This window comes from Zeus faber (assembly GCF_960531495.2).
Source record: "Zeus faber genome assembly, chromosome: 15".
Lineage (NCBI taxonomy): Eukaryota > Metazoa > Chordata > Actinopteri > Zeiformes > Zeidae > Zeus > Zeus faber.
Window position 1 is genome coordinate 8457710 of NC_137194.1, and position 24734 is coordinate 8482443.

Here is a 24734-nt window from a genome sequence, read left to right on the forward strand (position 1 = left end):
GTGGTGTCCTTGGAGCGGTGCTGCGTCATGGTGAGGGCCGAGGTGGTGGGGCGGTCTGGGTCTGGAGCTGGCGTGGCTCGGCGCTACTGCTGGGACCCCAGGCGGTGGACCTGAAAAGGTGAAGCCTGTGCCGTGGGCCATGGTTTGTAGGCCTCTGGGGAAAGGGGGAAAGGGAATGGGTGTGACCTCGCCTGTTGGAACCTTTGGGGGTTCTGGGGCAATTGGAAAGATGTGGGAAAATTTGGGTTCTGGGGCCACTGGTTAACAGTGGGGGTGGCGGGATTAGAATTGTGGTTTCGGGGGGGTCATAGTAGGGACAGGTATGTGTGGGGTGATCATAGGTGTCCTTTCAGTTGTAGCTGTTGGCTATAATTATGTATCGAAACAATGGCGGAGTTAGTGGTGCCATGACTATACAATCTACCACTGAATGGGCTATTCCATAGATATGTATAGGGGTTCACACGGTTGGTTGTTAGTGGGAATACTGTATACGTGGTAGGAGTCCCACCGAACTGTGTGGTCACATGCTTGGGTGTTAGAGGATGGGAGGCGTCTGTCCATTCGTCTTAGTCTTAGTTTTATCAGCTGTGCATCTTGCCAATGCTCCGAGCTCTCCTTGTTTCTGTATGTTTGTTCAAACCAGAAAGCGTGTGCATATGTGTCGCCCGTCTGGCAAAAAAAAAGATGCATGTGAATGAGCCACTCTGATTCTAGTCAGGCAAAAATGTGTGTGTGTGTGTGTGTGTGTGTGTGTGTGTGTGTGTGTGTGTGTGTGTGTGTGTGTGTGTGCGCGCGCTCGCCGCTCGTATGGCCCTTTTTTATTATTTTAGTAGCAGCTGCAGTGCCACTATCCCCAGTGTGAGCCAGATCACAGGCACACAACTTAATTCACAGTTTATAATAGCAATATTTACAAGCACTTATATACATTTCCTTGCACCCAAGGCTCATTGATGCACATGGAGAGCAAAGTGTAGCCCGTCACGTCCCATCCCACAGAAGAGCTAATGTCCACCGCCGAAAGCTTCTACAATGGGCACGTGGTCATCAGAACTGGACCATGGAGCAATGGAAGAATGTGGCCTGGTCTGATGAATCACATTTTCTTCTACATCATGTGGATGGCCGGGGTTAGGGTCCAATTGGATCCGATTAGGTCCGGTTAGATCTCAATCTAATCAAGCATCTTTGGGATGTGCCGGAACAACAAGCCTGACCCATGGGCGCCCCACCTCGCAACTTACAGGACCTAAAGGATCTGCTGCTAACGTCTTGGTGCCAGATACCACAGGACACCTTCAGAGGTCTTGTGGAATCCATGCTTGACGGGTCAGGTCTGTTTTGGTGCCACGAGGGGGACCTACTCATTATTAGTAGTGGTTTTAATGTTGTGGCTGATCGGCATATGTACTAGAGTAGAATGTGCCACAGTACATGGAACAGAAAACTTCACAGAAAGGCTTCACTGTATTGGCGTAAAGCAATTACAGATGAAAGTTATAGAAATAAGAATTCCACGCTACAGTTTGCAGGAGGAAGAAATAATACTTTAAGTGCTTAAATACTTTTTTTTTTTTTTTTAACCTGTGCTGTCAGCATGCTAGGCATGCAACACAGAGTATTTGTATGCTTTTGCATCTAAGACAGAGTTAGCCTGCAAGTAGAGTTCAACTTCTCAACCTACAATGCAACTCTTTATTAATTCTTAAATCATCAAGAACTGCTGCAATAACTCTGTCTTATGGATGACCTGTAGGATGACAAGAGCACAGTTTTTTGTTATACCACCACCAATCCCCCTCTTTGGAGAACTATTTTACCATGTTTGGGTCTATAAACAACTAATCACTACTCCAAGGGGGGGGGAATCACCACGGCTGAGACAATTAAACATAGAACCAAACAATATTTACACGGAAAACATAAACATCGGACGACAACATGTATTGAAAAACAGAGTTAATCAGGTCCAGGAAAAATAGAACAGCAACTGGTCGCGTGGCCTCTTCCTGTCATAGTTATGGCAGTAAATGAGGGAGGAAAGGAGAGGAATGCAACCAGGAGGGTGCTGGGGTGCGTTCAAAGCAGGTGTTGGAGGTGTGTGTGTGTGTGTGTGTGTGTGTGTGTGTGTGTGTGTGTGTGTGTGTGTGTGTGTGTGCGTGTGTGTGTGTGTGTGTGTGTGTGTGTGTGTGTGTGTGTGTGTTTGTGTGTGTGTGTGTGGTGGGACCGCCTGTTTGTGTTCGTGCGGTGTGTGAGGTGTCCACTGGTGAGTGTGCAGGACTTATCCCAATTGGTTCTGGTGTATAAGGTCGGTATTATGTCGTGAAGGGTGTGGGGGTGTGAGTCTTTCAAGCAAGCCGAACCCGAGTCACTCGCACCCCTCTTTCCCCGCAGACCCTGGTCTGGTGGAGCATACCTGTATAGGATTGGTGTGCGAATGTATGTGTTCTAAGCTAATATGAGTGGGATTAAAATTTCGGGACGGACGAGAAGCACGTCGGGGCAGGAGCGTGACTGGCAAGATGGCAGCCGCCGCCACATCCCCACCCACATAACTGGCACCCCACCCATCCCGCAAGCCCTAGGCCTATTGTGATGTGTATGTACTGAGTATGAGTTTTGGCACTGGGGGAGATAGGCGAAGCGAGACCAGATCAACGCAGGGGCACAGCAGGCCAGGGAGCGGCTCCAGGCCCCTTGTTAGCCCCCGGCCGTCGAGCATGCGGACCACGGAACAGAGGGCGGCAGGCGGCTCCTCCACCCACAGCCCGCCCCCGATAGCGCCAGAGGACAGGTAGCCCGGCGCCCCGGTGTGAGTACAGGGGCCCGCCCCCCACCGAAGGAGGCCACATGGTGAGCCCTGCGCCGGGCACACGTTTTATTGTTTTGAATATATTTCAGTATAATATTTGTGATCCAAGCCACAAACCAGGCTGTAGAAATGTTGTTTTCCTGAAGCTTGAGTGAAAAAATGATTCAAGCGTTTCCAAGCCGGTGTTTGTTGAATGTGTTTTGTGTCAAATCGTTAAAAATAGGATTGATGGTTTGGTCCATTGTCCATTGAGTCTTGGTGCTGGCACTCCTATCACCTCAATGTCATCAAACCGGAATCACAGAGAGAATTTTCCAGTCATGCAATTTGACAGATACCATTTGTCAGTTAAATATCTATCTCAGATCAGCTCCTGTGTTGTGCTTCACCGCTGAACTGTGACAACAAACAAGGCAAGTTATGTGAATATGGATGATGAATGGTTCAGTGATTGGCAAAGGGCCCGCTGAAGACAAGTGAATTATCTGGAAGTGCCGAGTTCTGGTCTGATTCCAGTAAAAACACGCTGAGCAATTTTTGATTTCAACCTCAAAAAGTGTCACTTAATTCAACATGTCGAGAGTAACATATCTCTTGCAATGAATTTAGACAATCTGAGTCTTTGGGGGCTGACAAACTACAGTGTTTATTTTGTCCTGTGTGCATGATTATTACGGCAAGCAAACCAGCCGTCAAAACGACTTCAAAAAACATTTACCTTGGCACAACTCCAGGTTGGTGATTGTTCAGTGAAGGGATCCAGTGACGGCACAAACCTCTGGAGACATTTTGACTCCGGTGTCTCTCGGTGATTGATAATGGCCCCTGAAAAGCACAGACAACCTCCAGTCTCCAGCCGTGTCGTTCCCCCTGAGAAATGATGTCTCCAATTCTTTACATGCTTAGGCACGAGCTCAAAGCCACAGTTTAAGAGTGGAAGGTAGATATTAACTTCAAAATGCTGTAAGAATTAACCTCACTCAGCCCGTTCCACACCTCGAGCATAACAAGAGAAATCCCCCTTGAATTTGCTGACTGTTATCTATGTGTACTGGATAGTACATACACAGAAAGTTACAAAGAAAAGTTTGCTGAAAGCCTCAATTTATAACAAGCAGCATCTTTCGATAACATGGAATGCTGAGTGCCGATTTTTTTCCCCCATAGGAAAATGGTTTGGGCAATTTGTATGGGAAGGTGATTGAACAAAGAAGAGTTTATATTCGAATGAAACGTGACACAATTCACTCTCATAACATAGTCCCAATCTTGAATTAAGTTTGTCGCCCTAAACTGCCTCCCAACACACGACAAACCTAATAATATCATCAAATAACTTCCATGTAACACCAATCATCCAAAGGGGAAAAACAACAACAACAACTGAAGCGATAAAACCATAAAGTGAAGTGACCTAAGAGGTGAGGGAACTTATCTTATTGGCCTTGTCATTTAAAGCTGACGTTCACCCCATGCGCTATTGATTTACATGGGAACAGAGCGGATAAGAACACATTTTAATACTTTACTACTTCCTGTCTTTTTCCATGTTGTAATGACCAAAATTTTCTTCACATCTTAAAGCCTCCAGGGGGTCCAGGTTGGTTCTGGGAGTGTCACAGCCTGTTGTGTTCAACCTGCGCCGAGGTGCATTGTGGGTCACCGGCACTGGGAACTGAACAAGGAAGAAACCCCGAGTCCCTCATCACCTCCGACTGAGCCGCACCTCCGACGGGAATCCGGCCAAGAAGCACAAGGAGTTATCAATGAATCGGGTGTTTCCAATTAGACGCTGCGGTTCTTCATCAACGTGGACGTATATCTTTTCAATCCTGAAGGTCGACACTTTGAAATGATCATGCACGGCGCCCCAGGGAAGCCAGGTTGTTCGGCAGGTTGGGAGTGGTTCCCAAATGACTCAATGCCCGCCGCGCCGCGAGGAGGGACGCGCCAGGCCCATGTTTATTCAGACAGAAGCCGCAACACGTACTGTCATTTCCTTTTTTCCCCGAGCCCAGCTTTACAGGTGCCCCTGGTTCAGTCAAGATACACATCTGCGTGCCCACGTCAAGACAAACTGTAAATACCTGTCTCTACACACACGCACGCACGCACACACACACACACAGAGTAAACTGTGTATATACATAAGTGTATCCGGTATTAGGAGCAATACCTTATACATGTACACATGCTTCTGATACCTAAATCTCATCCCAACATAACTCCCTGTTAACTCACAGGGTCCTCAAAATCAGGGCTTTCACAATTATTATACCTGAAAATGTCCGCATTTCAATATTTGTTTTTGCTGCTGTGACGGCCGAATTTCCCCCGCGGGGATTAATAAAGTTTTGTCCTATCGTATACATTTCAGTCCAGTGTCAGTACTCGATCAGGATGGTTCTCTATTCTAAAAGAAGGAAGCAATGGGATTTGTGTCAAGCACGTCGATGGCTGCGGCTGGTCATCGTTCCTCTCAGTTCCAAACACCATGCAGGGTGTCACGCTGACTTTGCAGGAACATTGAGAGGAACACCGTGTTCGACACCCACCCTCCACCTGCGCCCGCTCCACCTGCAGCCACACGCCAGAACACACCGAGAAGAAAAAGGTGTTGAGTCACCTGATATGTGGAAAGAACGTTCAAGAAAAGGACAGCTGTGCAGTAGTCACCATCTGTGCATAAAAGGTATTCACGGAATGGCCGGAAAAGTTCCTTGTGGTCCTAAAGTGAGTAGATGGTGTTTTTGCTATTTGAGATACGATAACACTTTATTACAGTAATCCCCGGGGGGGAAATGAATCCATTACGGCAGAAAAACAAATCAAACAACAAAACATTGCAGTCAAGAAAGAGATAAAATTAAATAAGATAAGAAACACACATGTACACTGTTAGGTGTACATTGTGAGCACAGAGGCTGGTTTACTATCATAATAAATAAACATCATCAAAGGCATGAAATTCAATGCATTCTTTGGATTAAGCTATATAATGCAATAATAATAAACTGCAAAAATTATATTTGTTGTATAATATGTTATAATATCGCAATAATAATGCAAGCAATTCTATTTTGATGGGGTCCGAAACGGCGAGCATTTTATTAACATCCCGCTCCCGATAAGGACTAGAGCCGCCCTTTGCCTTCAGAACACCCTTTTTGGAATGCTGTCATACAAGTCCTGGACTGTGTGTAGCGATATTTCACCGTTCTTCAAGAAGAAAAGCCTCTATTCATTTTCAGGGATGCAAGAAGTGGAAAGCTACATCTTGTCCCTGGAACTCCCCGAAAAAAGACTCAATAACGTTCAGATCAGCTGATTTCGGAGGCTATGGCGGCAGGTTTACTGCACCCTGTGTTCATGAAACCACTCTTGAATCTGTAGTCCCCATAGTCATAAAATAGAAAATAGTCATACAATAGAACTATTAATATAATCCAAGGTGCAACTCAGCAAGGTGCTATAAACAATTAGTGCCTCTTTGTCCATGTTTGGAATGCTCTGTGATGTTTTTTTTAAGCCTGTTGCCTTTGATTCTTTAAATATTTCCCCAGTTTTAAGACCCATGCACCTGCATTTGAAGGGCAGACTGCTTGTTTTCTTTGGAATCGTGTTAGTCGCCTCATGTAGCTTTGGAAACTTACATAATCAACCGAGTACACCTCACCATTGTAGCTGCATTCGTACCGTAATTGCGATTTAGTTGCTTCAATACCTGCAGGACAGAGATGGTTTCGAGAGAGGTTTCGATTTTCCAATCCAAAACACTTCATATATGTTTTTTTTTTTCCTCACTAAAATGGCGGCTACTTTTATAAATGAAACGTAATCGTTATGCAGGCATCATTAAGTAATATCTCACTAAATATAAAAAAAAACCTACTCTATTTTTATTTTTTTTTCCATCTTTTTTGCTGCCTATAAAAAAGGTCCCATGGTAGGTTTCCCCACACTGCCTGTGGGAAAGCGCAGGCAATTGCAACATTTTTACATGCTTGCTTCTTCACTAGAGGAACCTTAGAAAGTGGACTTTTGATCTGGGGAGCCTTTGATGAGAGCGTCTGGAGGCCCCTGGCTGCTGCAAGAATACAGGAGCGTCACATACATGACTACACATAACTAGAGCCAAAAAGAAAAAGACTTCCAAAGAAGGTCAGTGTTAAAAAGCAGCTGAAGTCATTGTTTTATTTTTCCTTTTACTCAGCAAGATGGCAATTGTTTAAATTGAAATTGTGTAAATCTGCTGGAAGAATGCAGCCTGTATATAATATTAAACTATAAAAAATTTGCTGACGGATGGAAGACTTTCTGGCTGTTTAGAAATCACCTGCAAATTGCTGTATTAAGAAATGTCTCAATGGTTTAACAATGTAAATGCACATAATGTACATTTGTATGAATTGTGGTATTAAATATTACTTTCTTAATGCTTCTTATTGGGAAAAGATTGCCATTTTCTGAGCTGAGCATTTTCTCTCTGTTTGGGTCTTTGCATCATTCCATACTTTGTTTTTTGTATGCTTTACTGCTGCTTGACACCAAACAGCAGTAAATCTCATTTTCCAGATGTAAATATTTTTAAATCTATAGAGAGCTGAAAATTACTGAAAAAACACTTTTTTTTGGTCAGTTTTTTTGTGATTGCTGATTCCCTAGCGCTATCCATCACAAAATATGAACGATCGTGAATTTTGTCATTTACAGTATTTTTTAAGCATCTGTCGCGTGCATACATTTTGGTGTCCAAATATGATGAGGGTGAACCAGATAAAAGAGATTGATTTTGGTTCAAGGACCAATTGCATTGTGATTTGGAAAATAATGGGAGAAAATATTCCAGATAAAGACTGTTGAGTGCACCTGCACTATGTTTGACATTACTCACTGCATATTTGATGTAGGCCAATTAGGCACAGGGGCCATGACTGTTTGATGATTCCTTTTAAAGGAGTTATTTTTGCAACTGTGCACGAGTAGACACAACAAACCAGTGACAATTGAAAAAAAAAAAAAAAAACAGAACCCTGTGAACAGCGTGAAGGTCGGCAAGATGAGAGGAGGTGGAGGACCGTCCTCCCTCCTCCACCTGTGGGAGGGATTCACACCAGTCTGCACCTGCAGCCCCAGTGAAGGTGTCGGCGCTGGTTGGGGTTTTCACTCGCTTCTTGGTTTGTTTTCGGAGGGGGGTAGACGATGGCTGGGGATAGAAGAGTCATGGACGTGGAAGAGAGACCCGCCGGTGACGAGCCCGCGGCGCGAATTCTGGACATCAGCTCCAACAGGTCGGACCGAACCCCGGAGGAGGAGGAGGAGGAGGAGGAGGAGGAGGAGGAGGGGGGGGTGGAGGAGGGGGTGGAGGCCGTGGACGGCAGACCGGAGAAGCCCCCGTACTCGTACGTGGCTCTGATCGCCATGGCCATCAGGGACAGCCACGGCCAGAGGCAAACCCTGAGCGGGATATACCAGTACATCGTCTCCAAGTTCCCCTTCTACGAGAAGAACAAGAAGGGCTGGCAGAACAGCATCCGGCACAACCTGAGTCTGAACGACTGTTTTGTCAAAATCCCCCGGGAGGAAGGCGGAGGAGGTGGCGGCGGCGGCGGTGGCGGAGGGGACAGGAAGGGGAACTTCTGGATCCTGGACAGTGCCTTTGAGGATATGTTCGATAAGGGGAACTTCAGGCGGCGGAGGAGGGTGAGGAGACCCGCCAGACCCTACCTGTCCGGAGGTCCCGGGGACTACCCGGAGCCGCTCTACCGCCAGGAGAGGCACTTCTACCTGCATACACCTTACATCGGGGGTATGGAAGGAATTCGGTCACAATTAATTTATATAGAATATGTAAATAAATATAATATATTATAAATAAATATTATATTGTATGTGTAAAAAAACAATTGGTAGATAAACACGTGTGTATATTTAATATAAATACAAATGGGCAAAAATGAATAAATACTACAATCCACAAATCTTAAAGATTTTTAAATGCAAAAAGAATCTCAAACATAAATATATTTCTCGATCCACAAATAAACAATGTATTACTTGTGTCAGCCGTTTTACAAGTAAAGGCAGCGTCTTTTACATGTGATCCTCCTTTTAATTGGTTGATTCATGCGTGGGTCCGTTTGCATCAGTACATAGATTTGCAGGATTTATTTATGGATGCAGAGATAGTTATTTATGTTTCTGTTTCGTTTTGCATTTAAAAATCTTTATACCGATGGGTGGATTGCAGTATTATTCTTTTCCCCCATTTAAAAATGTATTTATTGTATTGTTAATAATATATATGTGTGTGTGTGTGTGTGTGTGTGTGTGTGTGTGTGTGTGTGTGTGTGTGTGTGTGTGTGTGTGTGTGTGTGTGTGAATTGCGACACATCATTCTTTCCGTAGGTGGCCCCTGGACCCTCTGCCAGCCGAGCGCACCGGTGCAGCCGCACGGACCCGCCCGCTGCGTCTCCCCAGGCGGATACGGCCCCGGCCCGGTGGGCCCCTACTTCCACCCGTACCACTCGTCCGTGCTGGTGCCCCACGCTGGGTGTCTGTACGGCGGGGCGGCCCAGCCGGTGATCCCCGACGGAGGCAGCGTGTCCGTGCCCGGCTACCCCCAGTTCTATGTGACGCACTGATTGGCATAAAGTCATCACGGTGCCGGTGGGAGGAAGGTGCATCTGCTCCAACGTTTATGGTTCAAGTTGACGCTTGGAGTCAAAACCAAGCGTCATCATTTCGCAATGACGGTGTTTCTTTTTGCTGGACACCCTGCCACGCAATTAGGGTTTGAATGTTCCGAGGTTAAGTCAGGACCGTTTCTCATCTGAGCAGGCTGACTGGTTGTGTTCATGGAAGATGTTTTGTTTTAATACCATGTTATTTATTTGCGTTCTGTTATCAAAATGTATACGACTCCAGTGCACTTTGAAAAATGTTGATCGGGTGTAAATGTTTGTTTTACAACCTCTAGTTTGTCACAATAATAAAAACAACAACTATTTTTGCATCGAAGGACGCTTATCCGAATTGAGAATGGTTAAGGAAATGTATGGTAACGTAAACCATGACGTAATATCTATGCACATAATGACGTGCAAAACATAACGAACGGAAATGTCAAGGTGGAAACGCGGGCTCTCGTCTACGGAGGTTCAGGACTCGAACCGGTCGGGGCATTTTAGATGACCGTTCTCCACGTGTCTGCCAGATTTTAACAGTCATCTCAAAGTGTTGGAACACGCCGGGAAACACCAGCGCAGCCGCGCGTCACTCGGAGGCTGCGCCGAGCTCCGCCCCCGCGTCCCGCGCGGCGGGCCCGCAGGTCGGAGGGCGCCTGCGCCGCGCCCCGACGTCACTTCCGTTTCCGTTCCGTGGGCGTGAACGACCCGCCCCGGTTTCACCGCGTGCGCGCCCCGGTTTGCCCCGCGCGACGCTTCGCCGGGTTTTGTCCGTTTGTTTGTTTCTAATCCACCGACGAGATGGAGACGTTTAACCGGCTTCTCTCCGAATACCCGCAAGTGGTGTACGGGGGAGCCGGAGCGACGGCGTTCGCCGCCGGCGGAGCGCTGCTTTACAAGATCGCTACGAGGTGAGTTGTGGCGGTGGCCTGGTTGGAGCTCAGCTAGAGGCTGCATGACCCTAAGACATTAGAACGAACAATACAAAACAACAACAATAATAATAATAATAATCAACGAGAAGAGATTGTGAGGCATGGTATGCGGTAGGACACGATAACATCATCCACATGCTGTAGATAAGGCATTGTTATGATACAATCACCCCAACCCATCTCCGGTAAATAGGTCATCCTTCGAGATACTGCATACGCTCACTGAGCACTTTATTAGGAACACTATACTAATGCTGGGTAGAGCTTCCCTTTGCTCTCAAAACAGCCTCAACTCCTCTCGGCATGGATTCCACATCACGTTGGACTCATTCCTTTGAGATTCTGCTCCATGTTGACATGATTGCGTCGCGCAATTCCCGCAGATTTGTCAGCTGCACGTTCATGCTGCGACTCTCCCGTTCTATCACCTCCCAAAGGTGTTATGTTGGATTCAGATCGGGTGACTGGGAAGGCCACTGAAGAACATGGAACTCATTGTCATGTTCATGAAACCAGTTTGAGACGGTTTTTGCTTGGGGACATGGTGCATTATCATGCTGGAAGTAGCCATGGAGAAGGGTAAATTGTGACCATGAAGGGATGGTCTGCAACCATACTCAAATAGGCTGTGCCATTCAAGCAATGATTGATTGGTATTAACGGGCCCAAAGTGTGCCATGAAAATATTCCCGCCACCATTACACCACCGCCACCAGCCTGGACTGTTGACACAAAGCAGGTCGGGTCCGTGGATTCATGCTGCTGGCGCCAAATCCTGTCGCTACCATCTGTGTGCCTCAGCAGAAATCAAGATTCATCACACCAAGCCATGTTTTTCCAGTCTTTAACTGTCCCGTTTTGATGAGCCTGTGCCCACTTGCAGCCTCAGCTTTCTTCAACGTTCTTGTCTGACAGAAGTGGAACCCGGCGACGTGGTCTTCTGCCGTTGTAGCTCATCCGCCTCAGGGTTCAACATGTGGTGCATTCTGCTCACCCCAATTGTACAGAGTGGTTTTCTGAGTTACCGTACCCTTTTTCAGCCCGATCCAGTCTGGCCTTTCTCCGTTGACCTCTTTCGTCAAAAAAGTGATTTTTTTTTTTTTTTGGAGATCAGCAGTTTCAGAAATACTCAAACCAGCCCGCCTGGCACCAACAATCATGCCAGCGTCGAAAACACTGACATCACATTTTTTCCCCATTCTGATGGTTGATTTCAAACAAACTGAAGCCACTGACCCGTATATATATGATTTTATGCATTGCACTGCTGCCACCTGATTGATGATTAGATAATTGTATGAATAAGTAGGTGTACATATTTCGCGCTTCCTGCTCATTGAGTGTATTGTGTTGTTCAATTATTTTGTTTTCCACCCTTGTACACACAGTATATATACAGATTATATTTTATGTATGGATATGCATGCAAACTTGCACAATGTACTATTTTTGACAGTGAATTTTTTATACAGGTACTCCTCACTTAACAACCTACCTGTTTAATGAGCATTCAGACTTACAACCAGCTCTCTGACCAGTCTGTATTGTGCGCTGCGTACAATACTGTGGCGTGCACGCTGCGTCTCTGCGTCAAACATCTCATCGCGCATTGACCTAGTCACTCTGTCTCGTTCCCGCAGATTGTCAGTATTCACTACACTAGCGTTCGCAATCGCCACGCCCCCTTACCGTGAAATAACACGGGTCCTCGCTTTTTGACCTGGTTGAAGGAACGGAACTCTGTCGTTAAGGGAGGAGTACCGTACAGACTTTATTTTCATTTTTGGGTTTATTGTATATTGCCAATCTTTCTATTTTTTTTCCATTTATTGTACATTTTTAGGTTTGTTACATATTGCCATTTTTTTACCTACTACTTTTTTATTGGCTGTTGTTTTCAAGTGAGTTGCAATAAAACCGCAAATAAATGACATATCTATCTATATCCTATTATGTACAACAATTAACTAACCCTGAGCCAGGTCAAATTCCCGATACCTGAAAATGTACTTGGCCAAATAAACCGATTATGATTCCATTCACCCCGACACCATAACCTCCAGAGCCGCCTTCCCTCCTTTTTACAGGAAGAAGCCCACCCATGCAAACGTGAACTGCTGGTTCTGCAACCACGACACGGTTGTGCCCTATGGGAACAGGAACTGCTGGGACTGTCCAAAATGTGATCAGTACAATGGATTCCAGGAGGTATGATTAAAAATAAAAATAATAATAATAATCCCGTTCGATGCTTTTACCATGCATCAAACACATGGCCAAAGTTGGATTCTTTTCTTTCATTCCATGGAAGTCTGGCAATGGCTGTTATTTATGATATTGTGTTAAAGTATGCTGATCTGTAGTCTGTCTCTTGTGTCTTTTAACTCGTTGTCAGAATGGGGATTACAACAAACCCATCCCAGCTCAGTACATGGAGCATCTGAACCACGGCGTGTCCGCAAGCCTCCCCGTGTCAGAGATCCCCAAGACGCTGCAGTGGGTCAACTGTCAGATGCTGTTGTGCAGGAAGTGCAATGGCAACCAGTCTTCCAAGATCAAGCAGCTGGCTTCCTTCACCCCCAGGGATGATGTATGTCTTTCTGCTCCTTCTTTGAACTCCCTGCAGTATTTGTTTTCCATACTCTTCTGTGTTAAATTGAAGAAATATCAACTCGTTACAGGAAAATTACGACAACGAAATTGAGGCCTACAAGCATCACGTGGAGCAGACCTACAAGTTGTGCCGGCCGTGTCAGACAGCAGTGGAATACTACATCAAGCACCAGAACCGGCAACTCCGTACTGTGCTCCTGAACCACCAGCTTCGGCGAGGCCGGGAATCTGACAAGGCCTTAATGAAGGTGAACACAAACAAAAGCCCCAAACCCGAGTGAAGTTTAGGTACTTTGGTGGTTGTTATGCAGTAGTAGCCACACATTCTATGAGTTTATTACATGTAAAACCAATCAATAACCCACCAGCTGCGGAGAAAAACCCCAACATTTTTGCTCGGCACATTTTTGTAATTTTTCTGGATAGTATATATTATTTTCTGGTGTCAAAGAACATACTTTTTATTTGTATTATATATATATATATATATATATATATATATATATATATATATATATATTTTTTTTTTTTTACAACAAATGGTCTTTCCCCCACAGTGCTCCTACTCCATCAGCACTCCCATCGGGGTGATAATCCTGCGGGTTCTGGCCTTCCTGACCTGTGCCTTCCTGGTGGCGACTACAATCCCTGGGAAAGCCGACCAGCTGGATCCCCTCGGTTCTCCAGCGACACTCAGCGGAGGGGTCATCCCTCCGGCGCCCAATTCCTTCAATGGCTCCAGCAACAGCAGCAGCAGCAGCAACAACAACAACAACCAAAGCAGCCAGGCTGAACACGTGTGGCAGCAGCTGCTGGAGTTCCTTCCAGTCTCCACTGTAGAGAAAGCCAAGCTGGCGTGTCAGTACGGAAGAGACAATCAGATGTCTGTGGTCTCAGTCGGCCTGTTGACATGTGTCACTGCCATCCTCCTTGCAGGACCCGTCAGGTGAGGAACCCATTTTTTTTGTTTTGCCTAGATGAGAATGAATTCTCAGGGAATGTATAAATTAGGGATGCAGCGGTACAGTGGGCTCACGGTTCGTTATGTATCACGGTTTTGGGGCCACGGTAAGGATATGGTTTCGGTATCTTTATATTTAAGTGTGTGTGTGTATGTGTGTGTGTGTGTGTGTGTGTGTGTGTATATGTAGTTTTAAAAGGTGTAAAATTAAAAAAAAAAAAACTAATAATAGACCTCTACCGCAAACATTGAGAAATTCTGCGCGGACCCCGCGACCAGTGGACCTCCAACAGTGGATTTGATAGGAAGCAGCACTTAAGGCACGCTGTGCCACTCCCGTACGCTGCGCTAACGCGTCTGGTGGACTTCTACCGTGATACCGTAATACGTGTGCATATTGAACCGTAGGTTCGATTACGTATTGTGTACCGTTGCGTCCCTTGTATGAATGTTTTGTACTGGGACGCACCCGATTTGACGATTTAAACTTAAATATCAGCTGATAAAGAGTACAGAACTGATCAATTATTGTACTGAACTGGACATAGGAATTGACAAACGATCACTGATTTTCCATTTGCGATGACAAAGATTATTCTGTGTGAGAACAGCAGAAAATCATTTTGGTTTACTTTATTATCTGACACTGTTGGGTTAATTTATATTTTCCTGGTCTATTGTTAGGTTTATTTCAATTTATATATTTTTGGGGATAATTGACTATTTTGCAAGAGCTCAACTAGCTAATTCATAGGTTCATTGCAAATTGCTGTTTTTCTTTTATTTTTATATTTTATTCCTATTACTTTATTATTGCTGCCTATATTGTATGTGAGCTGCTGTAACGCTGCAATTTCCCCACAGGGAAGGGGAATTTATTTTTGTAGGGTTTTTACAATGGGGATAGTGCCTATTTTAACCTGGTAATATCGTATCCGTGCAGTTTCTTAAAGACCAAAAAGCCAACTATTTTAATGAAAGCAATTAATGCTGAACAAAACCCAAATCTTTATTTCTTTGTCCTTCCAGGTTGAGGAGGATCGATGCGGTGGCCTCGGTCTTGTGGTTCCTGGTCCTGACTCTCCACCTGGCTGAAGGCTACCTGGCCGCTGTGTCTGTCTGGCTGGACACAGCCAAGCTTGGAGCCACCTGCCTCTGTTGCTTGGTCAGCTTTGCCGCTGCCGTGGCAACCCGAAAAACCATCGGTCCGCGAAGAGCACGAGGTCGAAGGTCAGAATCTGAATAGTAAAATGACGTGTGTGTTGAGAGCTGCCCGGTACATCTTAGGGCCTGAACCAGGGGACCTTTTTAATGTTTCACAAAGACATTTTGTTTTTTACACTGTTGAGACACTATTAACCAACAAAATACTAAAGCATACTAAACCCAACGTCCGACATATAGTAGAGTACAAGAAATGTGCGAAAAGAGTTCATAGGATCACCTTGTGTACAATGTGTCTTGTAGAAAGGAAAAAAAGAAAAAGAAAACACACTGTGCTTAAAGTGTTGACATAATCTACAAATTTAGAACAATAGATTGTGCTTTGTGTGATTTTAAACATTTTCCATTGCTATATTTACACGCAATGATTCATAACTTGTGAATGCATTTTTGCAATGCTGTAACCTGGCCTTCTGAGCACATTTTCTAAATCTCATAGCAGCGATATTTCAGTATTACTAGCAAAGTCACTTTTTGTATTTGTACTTTATATGATGTCTATTGGGTGTACATCATTCCATTTATCTGTGAAACTGATTTATTTCGACCTGCGTTCCCGCTGGCGATTATCAAAGAACCAGATCACATTTCCCATAATAACTGCCAAAGATCACGTTAAGTCATTTCCCAGTGTTTTGCATGAAAATGGTCATGTTTTGTTCTCCTGTTTTATTGTCCTGGAACACAAGTGAAAATTCTCAGCCACTACTTTTCCCACAGTATTTTTTTTTTTTTTTAAACAATCATGTGCTTTTATTGCCAAAACAAAACATGGAAAAATGTTGCAAGTTGCACCCTGGCTGAAGTGAATACCCCTCATTTCAAGGCATTTATGGTGCATCTACAAATCTGAATAAGAGATTTGTGCTTTGCAGTTGCTGTGGAAACTCTTTAAGCAACCGTTGAAGTGCTAGCCAGTGGAAACACTGATTGGTCAAGTTTAACTTGACAAAGCTGAAAATGCTAAAATCGACTTTGTTTGTCTTGTTGATTCAGCTCTCATCTCAGCAAGTGTTGTTTCATATTATTACAAAGCTGGCTGAGTTTGGATGTTTAGTACGTAGTTTACTTGGCAATAAATGCTTTCTGTGCCAATCCCATTTAATGAGGATTGTTGAGGTCCCCACACTTTTCTTGTGAAAGTGCCTTCATTTTCACGCCGTGCTCGTCCTTCTGATGCATCGGATGTGCGCTGGTACAAAGTCATCAAGACGTTATTAACAGACGCCATAACAGGATTGCACTTAAACAAGCTCAGCTGGTACTCTTTAATTGTCAATTGTTTAATGCGTCAGTATGAAGACAAAAGATATTGAGAAGAAGCTTTGTGGCGTCTCACAGCCTCCTAGTCCAGGCAAACTCTTTTTTGGGATTTATTTTCACTCACTCCCTCGTTCCATGTTAGCTGAGTCGTGTAAGACTAAGTGCTGTGGAAATGCTGCGCTGCCCATCTGCTTCCTGTGGTCTTTAATTCCAAACCAAACTAAGTTTAGGCTAAACTAACTTTTGAATGTATTAAAAGCACTGATGCATATGTGTGCCCTACTCAAACATCCACTAAAATTTTACTTATGGCCTCCTTTTTTTTTTTTTTTTTTTTAATTTTATTTATTTTTTTCCTTTCCTTCTAAGGCTTTTCGCCTATTTGTGTGCGGTGTAGGTGTATAGACATCTGGTATTTATTCTTTAGGAAAGCACTTGAATGTGTTGTAATGTAATGGTTCCTGTATTGAGTGATTTTTAGATTGTAATTGTAAGGCACAGTACCTGTAATAGTTGACATGCATGTAGCGTGCTGTGTGTGAATTGGTTTGACATGAATGGGTGAATTGGATGACAAGCATCTTTGTAGCTGTAGCCAGAAAGCAAGAAGCTTTAGAGACTGATAACCTGCAACAAAGATGCTGGTTACCTGGAGATGCCGTTTGTAAATTGTTGGAGGAAGCCTCTCCCTTCGTGTGGGAACGTTTTTATGATATCTCTTCCGATCACCCGGAAGTGGGGAAATTATTATTGGCTGTTCCCTCCCGTGCATTAGGATGGATGATATTGACAAAATACAAAATTACAATATTTTTGACCTGGAGTACAATATCGATGATTTGACGATATTTTAGGGACGGCTGTTGGCATTATTGACCAAGCAGATAGCCCTAACCTCAGAAAGAATTGCATTGCTCTACTGTAACACTGTCACTTTTAACTATATTTCAATTGCCAAAATCCCTGATGGTATCTAGTCTATCACGATATAGACATTATATCAATATGTTTCCCAGCCCTACATGGCATGGCTCTGTAGAGCACATACTGCTCACTAACACACTATTTCTCAAACCCCATTGTTTAATAATGATGTTTCAATCATGGAAATGTGACACGCTACATCTTCAAATCTGGACAAAGATAACTTTGTCTGCCATATGTACATGTTTTTTATATGCCTAAGTAAAAACAATTCATTTCTTTGCCTAAATTAGTCTGTAATATCATCCTGGAGCCAGGTTTTAAGTGGGCAAACAGACATCTTATGGTGTCTAATTTTTGTTTTTGTTAGGTTTTTTTTTATTTCTTTTTCAGCCTGTGTGGCTATTTCTCTTTAGTGTAATGACTGTTCCTTTGTGATAATCTGTCGATCTCTACTTGCCTCCAGCGTTGAGCGTCAGGACGCTACAAGTTGAAAAATGAAGCCGCCAAAGGCAACCGGAGTGTGAATGGACAACCCTGAGCAGAGTTGTCGGTGGTGTGTTCAACAAGAGGCATAGCTGTAGCTACCTGAACTACCTTGTTGTTTTTTAATATTTATATATATTATTGTGGATGTTATTTTAAGCTTGTTATCAATGTATGTAGCAAAAAAAAACCCTTTTTTTTTTTCTGTATCCAAAGTTTGTGACGATTTATGTAACTTCATAGTGCAAAATAATTGGCAAAGTGTGTGCTAGTGGACTCCGTGCCATGACAAACTACTATTGTGATCATACACATATTGTTACCTTTTTTTTTAAATGTTGAAGTAGCTTTTCAACTGTAGATGTAGGTTTTATCTGCTATCTTGTGTTGGTATTTCGTATTCGCGAACTTCCAAGTTATAATTCTGTCCAGACTGTCCGAGCCGTAGAAGTCCAGATGAAACAAGGTCTCTTTGGGGTACCGCATCTTTAAGAGGATTACCTAATAACCTTACTACCTAACTATATGTATACTTGCATATAACTGGACGAGCGATGGCCCCAATCTGCCCCTCTAACCCCAAAAAGCAGGGTACAAAGATGCTCGTCAAGCAGTTTTCATGCTGTGTCCCGGGTAATGAATTAGAGGCTTCTTCTTAGATTTGTTTTTCTTTTACATTAATGAACCAAATGGGATGTTTGTCTGAAAGCCGAAGCTGCCGTGTTCAGGTTGTCCTGCCTCGGTTGCATAGGTTCATGCATGTCAACCTTGAAACTGCATCCAGCCTGAATTGAAGCTAATACATGGCAAATGTAGAACCCATAATGGACATCGAGGAAGTCAGCCATGTGCAAAATGTGAATTTTAGTACTCAATACGACAGCAACATGGGAAATAATGTGAGAATGTTGATATGCGGTGTATTTGTTTTTTGTTTTGTTTTTTTTATAGCTCAAATAAAGCTTGGAAGCATTTTGTGGGACTGCTGTATAACATGAAATAAACAAGTGTCAAATGATACGCAGCCTTTGTTTATGTTCTTTATTGAAAAACACAATTTGATTCTTTCCCCGCCCTTTTGAGCTAGATCCCCAAATTAACTTTCTCAATGACCTGTTTTAAGCGAAAGGATTTTTCATTTTGTGTCTCAAAATAACAGTTATACTCCAATGCATAACAGCGTAATTCCAAGTTGCAAAAATGACTGAACAGACTTCTGCTGTGAGCCCTTTGTCCTCACAACGACAAAGCGTATTTTACACCGGAAATCGAACTGCTCGACACGTTTATGGAACGTGCGTTCTGTGTTCTGCGATGCAACGTACGGAGCGAGCAGGCCCTCCTCACAGGAGACTCTTTGTCACATCTGTTGTCATGCGGTGGGGACATCTGTGGCGCGTTTGTCCAAACAGCTGCTCAAGCCTTTGAATGACCATTCATCACATCTGGTGTCTTCATAGAGTGATCGCTGGACGGCCGTTTGGACATGGACGTGAATGCACGTCCGTGTAATGCACTGATTTGACTGTATATTTAACAATCATTTATTTGATGAGCCATATTCAGTGTTGTTTAGAATGCAGAGCATCAAGTAGTTTGTCTTTGGTTGAAAGTAAGCTTTGCTACTTTGAAAAAAAAAAGGTAATTTATTTTACGAGTTTTTAATGCTCAGGTTTAGGTTAATGGTAGTTTAAGATTCAAATTCAGCTTACTTTTTTATGTATTGTTACTTCCTTGTAATGCAGTTAGACTTGCTTCTCATGACCTTGCATTGATATGTTTTGTGACTAGATAAAGTCACATTTCTTGCGGGTGATTTTGATCAGTGCAACTTAGAATTGACTAATTCCACCATCCTTCCAACAGAAGGATGCTTACTCAGTATACTATGTGTATACAATGTGTATTCAATGACAAAATCTTCCAATTCTTGATGCACAAGAATAAGGCCGGCCATGTAGACATCCATGTTGCTCTTGTGTTGCAGGTACCTTGCAGGCAGCGCTCCGGTCCCCCCCGGGTTCGGCCAGCCTCCTCTGCTGTCCCCCCTCTTCCCGGGCTTCACCCCCATCCCGCCCCTCAACCTGTCCAAGCTTATTCAGCACCAGCAGAGTCCCAGGGAGCGCAAGGCCTCACCCTCCTCTCTGCCGGGGCGCCTCAGCAGAGCGCTCAGCCTGGGAACCATCCCAACCCTCACCAGGACAGGTAGGCTGAGGGCCATGAGCCCTAGTGGTCCTTAAGAGTACTGCATGTGGGCCACCGAATCATTGGCAGAACATTACATTTTGAATGTCTATATATTTGAAAAGATAATAATAATTTCATGGTATTTTTCCAAATGTTTAATATCAAATGTCATTGTATTTTTCTTTAAAATGTTGGAAATGTATCATATAATTGAGTCATATCATTTAATCGATGGTTTGGTGCTTTAATTGGTTCTGGTAAATAATTAATTTGGTTTTAGATTCGGGATACCTCTTCAGTGGAAGCAGACCTCCATCACAATGCAAAGACTCCCCACCTTCTGGTACTAAAACAAACACCCGCCGTTAGTTTCCTGTGACAATTTTGAATTGCTTTTATTTGAGGGTCCTTTGTTTTTCCTTCCTTATTTTCCTATACCGTTTAAAAATCTGCAGGTTTACTCAATGGCTTCATTTTATGATGTTACAGTTCAGCACTTGGATTCTTCACAAATGAAGATTATCGTTACACTGGTTTATATCACTCGATATTCGATAACTTGTTTAACTCCAAACCACAATAGACGGTACTGAAAAAAAGCCCTCGGTTCATAAATTCATTTTATTTTTTCTATTAAAAAATCCCAGACTACTTCTCCTTGAAGTCGGGGAGCCGCCCCTCCTCTCCAGGCCCCTCCCCCGCGCCCTCCTTGTCCGGTTCGGTGACCTCCAGCTCCAGTTCTGCCCGGCAACGCCGCCCCCTCATCAGCCCCGCCCGCCTCAACATCAGCGGCCGCAGACTACAGCTGTTCTCCAGTCAAGAGGCGGAGCCTCTGCCCGTGGCCCGGCCCCTTTCTCCACCTGCGTCGCCACCCGTGTCCCCGTCCCACTTCTACGCCGAGCCCGCCCCGTCGCTCTACAGCGGTCGCTTTTCTCCGGATATTTCACCGTTTCAAAGCCAGAATGGTAACGTTGTACTGGACTCCACCACAATGACAGTTTTATCATTAATACCATAGATTTGGTAATTGCTATATCAACAGTACAGTAGCAAAGTCAACAACAATAAACTGATTTATCTCAGGCACATACGAACCAAATCTCAACCACAGTAACACCAATCTTTTTTTTAAGTCGTACATGACGGTGAAATTCTTGTTGTTCAAATGTAAACAAAGTGTTCTGCTAATCATTTCATGTTTTACACTCATACAGATGTACTTCACACTTCATTCATTTAATTTGGAAGAAACCAGAACAAAAGGGCAGAAAAAGCTGTCCTGTGCAAACTGTTTGACACTGAACAAAACACTCAGGGTGTGGTTTATTTATCATTTATTTTATTTTATTTTTTTGTGGTAAATGAGTTGTCTTGTACATTGTATTTAATGATACATAGCGTTGCCTTTGAATCAGCGCCTCATCGTGCTGCTGGTATATATTGTGGTATGGTGATATAAGATATATAATAATATAATATATGATATAAAATTGAAATGAAGGCATATGTTAATGTTAATAATATAATGGAGATACATTTGAATGCAAGGCAATACTACCTTTTTTAAAAATGATTGATGTATATCTAATTAGTTCTCCATTTGTGGCGATCTCAAAAAAAAAAGCTTGTTGCTGATTTATTTTCGCGAGGTGCTTTGCAATCTCTGTCAAAGAAAACACTATAGAAGTAGAGGGACAGGTTGTTTTTGGTGAGAAACGTTTATCTTAATATAAATAATACATAAGAATGAAGCCCCCCTGACGATGCTCTCGGTGCTTCGCTGCGTCGTGACCCCTCCTCACCAGTTCGTGCCTCCTCTGTGCCGCAGACCTGAGTTCCTTGCTCAAAGACGGCAGCGTGATTGAGGAAGAGAAGGAGGAGGAAGAGGGGAGGAGAGGAAGCTCCTCCGGGTCCTCCGCCTGCGTGGTGGACACCACCACCAAAGGCATCGAGTCAGCGCCTGCGTTGAAGGGTGAGCTGATAACGACAATTTCAGTTTGTAAATATGGTAATGCAGTTGTTTATTTTCTGCCATGCCTACCTCACGGGTTTATTGGATAATATGCATCAGCTCAATATGTATTTTAAGTGTTTCTTCAGGGAAATCTCAATAGATTTATATGACATTACATCATTCAGCAGAGGCTTTTCTCCAGAGCGACTTAGAATAAGTACGTTTTGTTGGCGGTATCAAACCAACTGTAGATCAAAGTCACAGCTAAACCTGCTCTAGAAATAAGCAGCATTATAGTACAGTTAGGTGTGTGTGTGTGTGTGTGTGTGTGTGTGTGTGTGTGTGTGTGTGTGTGTGTGTGTGTGTGTGTGTGTGTGTGTGTGTGTGTGTGTGTGTGTGTGTGTGTGTGTGTGTACTATGTTGTGTCGTCTATCTGCTTATCTGCGTGTGTGATGTCCCCACCGCAATATAAAGTTGTGTGTGTTTGCAAGATTTGTGTGTGTGTGTGTGTTGATAAAAAAAATGTGTTGTCTGTGTGTGTGCACGTGAGTGTGTGTGTGTGCCTCAGGGTGGCGGCTGCAGAGGATTTCCTTCTCCCTGGGTTCCCTCGGGTGGGTGGGTGGGGGTGTGTGTGTGTGTGTGTGTACATATATATATCTCCTCATGAGTAGGCAGGTCAGTGCAGGGTCCAGGTGTAGGGTTTTTCTACGTTTAATGTCTATCATTATTCTCAGGAATCATGAAGAGAATTGTCTGGCCTGGCGTTTTGCTGGCGAGCTTGAGCGGCAACCTGCTGTTCGCTTCCCTCTACGTGTACCGCCACTGGGGCTGAGGGGTCGGGCCGCGACCGACGGAGGTTCCTCTCTCCCCCGACGCCCTGAGTCGGCCTCGCTGGAACCCTGTCACCTCCAGAGACATGGAGGCTCTTCAGAGGAGGCCGGGGAAGTGTGTGTATGTGTGTGTGTGTGTGTGTGTGTGTGTGTGTGTGTGTGTGTGTGTGTGCGTGTGTGCGTGTGCGCGTGTGCGTGCTGACATACAAGCTGCTGATGTTCGCCGTTGATGTTGAATGGCAGATTTTCCCAGCGGCGAATTTGAGAGACGCGATGAGAATGGCGGGGTAATGCAGCGATCCAGAGCAGCATTTTAAGCTTTGGCTTCTTTCCCCTAAAATGTGATGAAAGCTTGTTGTGTATTTAAACTGGTTGTTTGTCTCGACAAACTTCCAATACGCTTTTCCTGTAATATGAAGAGACAGAAGCATGCGAACCTGTTCACTTAAAAAAAAAAAAAAAAAAAAAAAGGCTGAACTCAACACTGAAGGCTGTTTTTGATTTACGCTGTAAAATGCACAATAATCATGTACTGTTCCAACGATGCTCCCGCTCCCGATTTTCATCATCGACCATGTGGCTTTATGTCCACATGCTCATTACCTCCCCCACACAGCATGTATAAAACATGACTCCGGAACATTTTCACAACATAACTTAACGATGCAATTTACATTTGTAAATACGTTGTTATGGTGGTGCACTGCATAAAACTACAGAATTGGTCAATGTTATTTTTCCTTGAACAGGTTGTGGGTAAATTCTAGCAGTTAACTAAGTACACCTAGCGAACGTCAGGTGCACGTTCTGTTCTTTGTTTTTGTTTTTTTGTTTTTTGTTTTTTTTCTCAAGTTAATTTGCTTTGCGTCATGTATATATATGGAGATTGTCACTGGGTGCTGCCGTGTTTGCTGTATGTGTTTTTGGGGAGCACAGATGTCATTTGCATCCCTCCATTTTCATTGAAATACAACTTCTTGTAGCTGCCTCTGTGCTTTTGATGTGCAAACACTGAGTACGTACCTTTGTGTCGATTCTTGAAGTAAAAAAAATGTTCTAGAGTTGCAACAGCATTTTTTTTTTTTTTTTTTTTTTTTACCCCCCCGGTGGTTGTGGGCAAGGGAAAGATTATTTGGTCGTTTAACTGTTTCAGTGGTCGTAGTTGCTTGCATATGAAAAACACAGACATGTATTGTGTGTTTGAGTTGAAATTATGATTTTGTAGGAAACTGTTAGAACATGTATTTATGGTTTCTATTCATAATGTTTGTATGCAGGCAGGCTTCTTTTTTTTTTTTTTTTTTAATAAAAAGTGTTTGAATGGCAACACATGCTTTTGAGGTGTTTAGAATTGCTACTATTTAGCAATTATAAGAGTTTGTTATTCTTCTGATCAAATGATGTTATTGTTTGTGTTTGCGTATGGAAGGCACTGTTTTTATTTCTGAGTTGCGTGTCGATGTACCTCACCTTGTCGTCAGCCTGTCGCAGTAAGACCAAGTGGGAAACTTAAAAGTCTGGCGACTACAGACTTAAAGGTTTGTAATGAAACCTAACTGCTACTGAATCTCACAAATGAAAATAACATTATTTTGACACCTCGTTGTTGTTTTTGTTTTTTTTTCCATAAATATAATAAACATCTTCCCACTCACCCAATGTCGACCCCACTGCTTGCTGCGGGTCATTGTGCTTGAGGCGGCAGCGCCACGCTCTTGCCACCAGGGAGCGCTGTTGAGTTACTGTATAGTCTCACCTTTACCTTTTAGGACAGTGATGACTGGTTAACCTTGTAACCTTGGCATCGCCTGCTTCTGCCCTTACTGTATATATGAAACATGGAAGTGGGTTAAATA

General features: G+C 43.7%; 1 protein-coding gene across 1 annotated transcript; it reads left to right on the forward strand.

Annotated features, from left to right (window-relative positions):
- Positions 1–10302: 10302 nt before the first annotated feature.
- Positions 10303–24734, forward strand: tmem201 (transmembrane protein 201; the record flags this gene model as incomplete). The annotated part of the gene is made up of 11 exons (XM_080015970.1): positions 10303–10412; positions 12524–12644; positions 12832–13026; positions 13118–13297; positions 13607–13995; positions 15040–15240; positions 19895–20112; positions 20375–20437; positions 20742–21059; positions 21923–22066; positions 22783–24734. 11 exons carry the CDS (start codon positions 10303–10305, stop codon positions 22878–22880), a joined length of 2037 nt encoding a protein of 678 aa, XP_079872096.1. The 3' UTR covers positions 22881–24734.